The 7,240-nt window shown below is 38.4% G+C and overlaps 1 protein-coding gene across 1 annotated transcript; it reads left to right on the forward strand.

Moving 5' to 3' along the window:
• The first annotated feature begins 1,220 nt into the window (after positions 1-1,220).
• LOC144712741 (heme binding protein) lies at positions 1,221-6,476 on the forward strand. The gene is made up of 8 exons (XM_078587039.1): positions 1,221-1,521; positions 2,404-2,471; positions 2,800-2,866; positions 2,973-3,127; positions 3,856-3,926; positions 4,588-4,656; positions 5,258-5,358; positions 6,040-6,476. Exons 1-8 carry the CDS (start codon positions 1,237-1,239, stop codon positions 6,325-6,327), a joined length of 1,104 nt encoding a protein of 367 aa, XP_078443165.1. The 5' UTR covers positions 1,221-1,236; the 3' UTR covers positions 6,328-6,476.
• The last annotated feature ends 764 nt before the right edge of the window (positions 6,477-7,240 follow it).

Here is a 7,240-nt window from a genome sequence, read left to right on the forward strand (position 1 = left end):
CAAAACATTATTTTAGACATTTTTTTACAACAACCAAATAGAGTTTGGCATAACACCATTCCAGGCCCAACCCAAAGTTTCACCCGCCATACAGTCGGGGAGAGCGATAGAGATAGAGACAGAGATAGAGATAGAGGTAGAGAGAGAGATCTAGATAGAGAGATAGATAGAGCTAGAGACAGCGAAACATATAAGGACATTGATAGCGCTAGAGGCAGACTAACATATAGGGAAATAGATAGAGCTACAGACAGAGTAAAAGATAGAGATAGAGATAGTGATAGTGGTAGAGGTAGAGACAAAGATAGAGATAGATAGAGAGAGAAAGAGAAACAAAGATATATATATATATATACACATAGAAATATAGATATAGGTAGAGATAGAGAGAGATAAGGATAGAGATTGAGATAAAGATAGAGACATACAGCCTAAGAGATGTAGATATGAAGACATAGAAAGAGACCCGGAGTCATCTCTGTCAAACCGTCCATTCTTCATCATGAACGAATGACTGGACAGGTCAGACAATGGAAAGGTGACGGTGACGGTCAAGATGTAATGTGGACTGATGAACAGATGACTGAACGAATGACCATCCAGTCCGTCCATATCCGTCATTCGTCATCCGTCCTCCATCCCTACGCCGAGCCTGCCCTCTTAGCCTGATCCAACCCAACACCAGAAGAATATTCTCACCCTGGAAAAACCAACATTCGTCATCCGTCCTCCTTCCCTACGCCAAGCCTGCCCTCTTAGCCTGATCCAACCCAACACCAGAAAAATAATTAAAATTATATTCTCACCCTGGAAAAACAGAGACGCGTCATATGTCTTCCATCCCTTCGTAGAGCCTGCCCTCTTACCCTGATCAAACCCAACATCAAAAAAATAATTAAAATTATATTCTCACCCTGGAAAAAGAATCAGCCTGTTCTGAACTTCTGATGCTCTAGCCCTGTATTTGCGATAACCCCTCAATTCCATCTTATTTACTGACATGTCCCTGTACGATGTTTGCCGTACAGCGTACGACCGTGTGGGGCCCAGTCAATGTCGTCATCATGGCGAAGTTTAAAAAAACTGAATTCCCCTAAATACCCCGTAACAGACTTTTGACAACGAACAAATAAAAGGCTAATACGGTAATTGCGTATTCGAACCGTCCCCTTTGATTGTAGAGCGCCTTTAAATACCAGTCCTCTCCCTACGATCTCGAGCTTTCTACGGTCAGCAATGGCGCGAAGTGTTCTTCAGTGGATCGCGTTCTTCGTCTTGCTGCTGTCTGTGGAGGAGATCGCGGTAGCTCACGAAGGCCACGGCGGAGAAGGAGGCGAGGGAGGGAGTGGATGCAGCTCGATCGGAGATGCTCGCGTGGTGGCGGAGTTTCGTCCCGGAATCGTCACAATCGATGGACGAGGCGACGAGTGGGCGGACGCCGACGCGTTTGAATTTTCCTTGCGCCCTGCGCTCGACTTTGATTTAGATAAGGAGTTTTCTGGCGGAAAGATGGCCGTAAAGGTAGCGTGATGATTTGGTTGTTTCTTTTGAGGCGTTGATCTGAGCGGTGTTTGCTGAAAATCTTTTGGCCGAGAAGTTTTGTGCTTGGATAATTTTTTTATGATTATATGTTTGTTATAGTGCGGTTTACTACTTACGCGGTTGGACTAGTTATTTCGATTTTTTTTTAAATGTCAACGGAAGCATTGTCGCAAAAAATTATCTCAAAAATGTGGTTTTACTCCTCATTCGCCAGTAGTTTCTGTCGGTTCCTTGATTCCGAAAACCATGGAGAAGAAAAAGTGTTTTGATTTGAGAATTTTAAGCTTCAATCATAGGACGTGCGACAGCGTAGAAAACTTGAATTTCATCTAAAACAGATCTACGTTGCTCAAGATGCTTCTGTTTTTTTTTTTTGAAAGAAGCTTCTGTTTTTATTCTAATTGAAGGCCTCTAAAACAGATCTCCGTTGCTCAAGATGCAAACGTATGCTATGTAATTTTTCTTAATTTACTATCTGTTGCTTGAAGATGGTATTTGACACGATTTGAGCCAAAAAATGTGTCTAAATTTGGCCTAATGACATAAAGTACAGACGAATCTGTTAGTACATATTTTGGCTCTGCTTTTCTTTAGTTTAGGGTTGTCTGTTGTTACTGGATGAATTTATTTTTGGATGTGGATACGGCTATCCTCTTGATTTTATGAGAAACTATTTGATATGTTGGGAAGTCCGGAAATGAAATATGCCAACGGCTATCCTCTTGTTCATATTAATTTTTTTTACGTGACTGAGAAATATGTCAACGTGAGCGATGGTCACATAATTATGGCAATGCATGTTATTTTTCTTTGAAGTTTCTGGTATTCACTTCCATTACATTTATCATGGTCTTTTAACAGGCTCTACATGATGGGAACAATGTATATTTCCTTCTTCAAGTCGAAGGTGATTTTGCGTACTCCAAAAGGTAAGTTGGTTTAGAGACTATTGTCTTTGAGGATTTCTTTATTGTTTGACTTTATTTCTATCTTAATTTATATTTTTTTTTCCCTTCGTGCGAGAGTTAATATGAACGATGAGATTTTATTTCGTATTAAAAAAATTGTGGTATTTATAAAGATAGGTGCAAAATATGGTTTCTGTCTACAGTCCTTCACGATACAAAGATCACTTTCTGGTATCTATGTAGAATTTGAGAAAATTTTCTTTAATATGTGATGCTTTCTCATTATTTAGCACTTGTTACTCACACAATCGATTTCCATGATATATATTATTTATTTTCTTAAATGCAGTGATGATTATAAATGTCCTTCTGTGGCATTGATGTTCCAAATCGGAGAAAATGCGACTTACCACAATGTGAGCTCATAAAGACAGCCTGCATCTTGCTTTGTTAATATGATGCCACCATCTTCCACGGTGTCCCATTGAACTTTTCTCTTATAGTTTCCTTTCTTATTTTCAGATGGGCGGATGTAAAAAGTTTGGAGCAGACTGCAACAGCATAAGTTGTGAGGGACATGAGGTTGACATCATGCATTTTTCTATTGGAAATGCCATCCCTGGGAGGTTATATGGCAGCAACCCGATTGATAACTTGGGAGCGACTGGTGATGATAGGTAACATAATTATTATTTTATTACTTGGTATTAGGGTTCTGCTCGACCAGGGTTAGGATTGGGTTGTTGTGTTGGTCAGCCTGGCCGGTTGATCAAACCAAAGTCTATCCGAAACCAAAACTGCCTTCTGGGTTGGGTGGTTCATGTGGACTCACCATGCAACTAATTATATGTTTTTAGTTGCATCATTTAAATGTGCTCTACACATGACACTCCTCTCGATTACTGACAGAGGATTTCCGCGATGGATATGATTTTTGAATAAGCCAAGAGGCATTTGCACTTTATGTTGGAGCCAGTTTAAATTCCAACCAATAAGGTACACGGCCGAGGGCCACTTAGGCGACTTATTCCCATGAGGGAATAAATGCCTTAAAAAACATGTGGCCTAATTATAAGCCCTTAAAATGAACCAAAAAAACAAACAGATTTGAGCCACTTATACAATGTGGCCCATTTACAACACTGAAAGAACCTCTTACGACATCTTCCGATCAACATATATATTATTATGTACACATCCAGTCATACATGGCCGATCAAATTTGATAATCTAACCCAACGGGGCAGACCAGATTGATAACCCAACCCGCATCCTGCTCTCTTGGTCGGGTCGATTTAGCTGATAGCATTGGTCTGATTGGCCAACCCACTCAAACCCTGAACCCCACTCACCAGCTTGCGGCTTATTTATCCATGTATTCTGACATCTGTTTTACACTATGTAGGTTTGGTCATCTGATTGATGTATATGCCTGGAATCCTCATTGCTTGTTCCCTGATGGAAAGGGACCATCAGGTATTATTTTCTCACCGAAGAATAATCAGAAAATTCCTCTTTAACAATCTGTGCATTTTATGAAGTTTGATCCGTAGGAAAGGTGGTTGGAAAAAAGAAAGTACTTTGTTGCTTTGGAATGGTGTCGCCAGAGGAGAAACTAGGGTTCTGAAAAGGAATAGATTCCAATATTTCACATTCCCATTCAGACTGGTTTCAATTGAAGTGGGTCTGGGCCGCACTTCACTCAAGTCACTTAAAAGAGCTGACCCAGTGGACCACATATATTGTACGGCCCACTTAAAAAACTTAAAAAAAAATAAAAGAAAGAAAAAATGCGGCTCCATTATAACCTTTCCCCCCCTTAGAAAAAAAGGAATTAATTAAACAGATAGGGGAGGGGTTGACCATGTACGAGTAGAGCTTTAGGGCTCTTGATGTGTACCTTTGTGTGGTTACCGCTTTGTCAGGTGACCATCTTCAATCATCTTTCAAAAAAAATGGAATTAATTGAAAAATAACAAGCAGGCAGAGAGGCATCGGGGAAGAACCAGAACCAACAGTGGTTAGGTAGTCGTTTATTTATTTATGACTCTAAATAAGTATTAATTTTTTATAGAATAATGTTTTCAGTGCATCCAAACAATGTTTTGGCTAATTGAATCCTGTTCTATTCAAAAAGGAAATGATTCAAGTGCACGAAATGATTGGCAAGGGGCTTGGTGGCACAGTTCTCTAGCACCACGTTCAGGTAAACCGGGCCCCCTCTTGTTACTCTTCTCTTTTCTATGTAGGATCGTAATTAATAAATGATGATTTGGGTCGGAGGAAACAAGTCCTGTGAAAGGTTGAAGAGATTTTGGACATGATTCAACATCAGTCACTTCATTCTAAGCAAGAGTTTTAAGATAGACACGGCATCGGTCGAAGCGCTCATGATTTTTGGTTTCTTTTACCTATCTAGCAGTAAAGAAACTCATTCATTGGTTGGTAACCTAGATTTGAATAATCACTGCAGGGTCGTGCTGATTGATTCTTTTTAAATTTATGTGATCTTAAGATTTCAACTAGATTGCCTTCCGTCTTCATAAGTTCAACTTTCGTAAGTAAATATCTTGGGTACTGCATGAAACATTGCGAGAAAAAAATATTATTATTTTAAAATCAGTAAAATCCAAGTAAATTTGGATTTTCTCCAGTGTCAAAGTTCGGTCGATTCATTTTTCCTTTAAATGCTGGCATTTGAATTACATTGAAAATGTGACTATGGATCACATACTCCATTTATTTTTTTACTTTTTTTGACGAACTGGTTCTGATTCCGAGTCTCTTTTCAAACGTCTTAATGCCAGCTTTCATTGAGAAAGACAGCCCATACTCTCCAAATGGGCAGAAGGGAACTTACTATTTTGAATTCTCAAGACCCATCAGAACAAGCGACAGGGTCCAACAGGTACTGCAGTGTTCCTTCTTTGATTTTTACCTTCGAGCCGTCAACTGGAGTACTAATTAATCTCATTTGGAAAGTACTAATTTTTGCATTCTGTTTATCTGAACATGTATTTCATTTGCTCACTTCCAATTTTGGTTTACATACTCATGGAATAACTAATATCAAATATCTGAAATCCATGATGTCAATTTCGGACAACTGGGAACCCTTTGTCTTGTAATTAATAAGAAAATGTTAAAATGAGATGTGCATCAAATAATTGAATAAAGATGTTTCTTTGGGATCCACATCCTTCTTGGAAGATATATGAGATGTGTATCGAAATATATGTATATCTAATATTTGAAATTCACCTTACAAAAAAATAAACTTATATTTTAAATCCATGAGGTTAACAAATTATGTGAATAAAACTGAGGAGCCTTATTCTTTTATTATAATGCAAGATTTGTTTATAAACAATTTCTTTGTGATTCATATTCTCTTACTCACAATAATTCTGATTGTGTTTCGAGCATCATATATACCTAATATTTAAAAATCCTTTTCCTTTCAATTAATAAAAAAGTCTTAAAATGTAAATAATGTGTTTAAAACACTTAAAATGCCTGTTTGTCATTTGAATGATCTCTTGCCCGTGTTTATAACTTTATCTAACCATCATTTATTTTTGAAATACAGGATGTGCAATTCACAATTGGCCAATCTAGCAAGGTGGCCGTCGCCTTCTGGTACCCATCCGACGGGAAACCTTGGAAAAAATCCGATCATTACTCCGTAAGTTGTGATTGGATTCCTTTAGAATTTATTTCTGCATCTAGTACCCTTGCAATATCTAGAGGCTCTTGGGATGCGAGCTCCGCATTCACAATTATCCTCTCCATAGTCGCATTAATTACCTCGTTTTTCGTCGTTTTTTGGGCTTCCAAGGCCAAGTCTCTCCCCTTCACTCCTATTGATAGGCTATGATAATGTAATATCTCTTGGGGTATGAACCCACCATTGTTTTGAGACTCCTTTATATGAATAACTTGTAGCCTAAGAGTTAGTCCCATACAAAAGTATATTATATCGGGTGGTTGGCTCTTTTATGTTATACAATATCCAGTCATTTCTTACTTGGACTCAGCATTTAATTTTTTTAATTTCTTTGTTTTAAATTACTTTTAATGTAAGAGTTGGGCCCTCACAAGAGCATATTATATTGGATGGTTGCTTCATCTATGTCATACAATATCCAACCATTTCTTACTTGTAGTCAACATTTCTCCACTAATATGAATGACACGCTTCAGTCTTGGTACGGTTTTATCAAAAACTTAAACCTAGACCTGAAGTTCAGTCTAGTCTCAGCCTTGGTCTGGTCTCGGTCTAGTCCGGTCTTGATCTTGTCAGGCTGACTATTCAATGTGAAAGTCAAGATCAATCTTAAAAATATAATTTTAATGGAATTTAAGAAAATATTTGAAGTCAAAATTAGAAAATATGACTTTTATATTTATAGGTATTCCCTGAAAGTGATCTCCCTTTCTCATACTCGGGTCGCATTTACTCCACTTGGTCCTCGCACTTCATCTAACTAGATTTCATCTGAAGTTGCCTTTGGTGTCAAGTAGTGTTTGATAATGAGAGAGTGAGAGATAGATAGAAAAGGTTTGAGAGGCATATCATGAGAATGAAAGAGTGAGAGAGTGAGAGAGTTAGAAAGGGGGAGTGAGAGAGGGTGAGAGGGATAGGGATAGGGAGGTAATGAGAGAGTGAGAAAGTCAGAGAAGGAGAGAGGGAGAGATACTGTGAGTGAGATATGAAGAGGAGAGAGATTGGGATATTGTGCGAAACTGACAAGGAGAGAGTGAGAGAGGGAGAAAAGGAGAGAATTAGA

Source organism: Wolffia australiana, chromosome 1 (assembly GCF_029677425.1).
Source record: "Wolffia australiana isolate 7733 chromosome 1, ASM2967742v1".
NCBI classification, from domain to species: domain Eukaryota; kingdom Viridiplantae; phylum Streptophyta; class Magnoliopsida; order Alismatales; family Araceae; genus Wolffia; species Wolffia australiana.

What these genes read in the sequence shown, in the direction of transcription:
- LOC144712741 (XM_078587039.1), top strand. Translation starts at nt 1,237, where the DNA reads ATGGCGCGAAGTGTTCTTCAGTGGATCGCGTTCTTCGTCTTGCTGCTG. An exon ending in AAAATGCGACTTACCACAAT is followed by an intron (nt 2,867 to 2,972) that starts GTGAGCTCATAA and finishes TCTTATTTTCAG; the next exon opens with ATGGGCGGATGTAAAAAGTT. An exon ending in TTCTCTAGCACCACGTTCAG is followed by an intron (nt 4,657 to 5,257) that starts GTAAACCGGGCC and finishes TCTTAATGCCAG; the next exon opens with CTTTCATTGAGAAAGACAGC.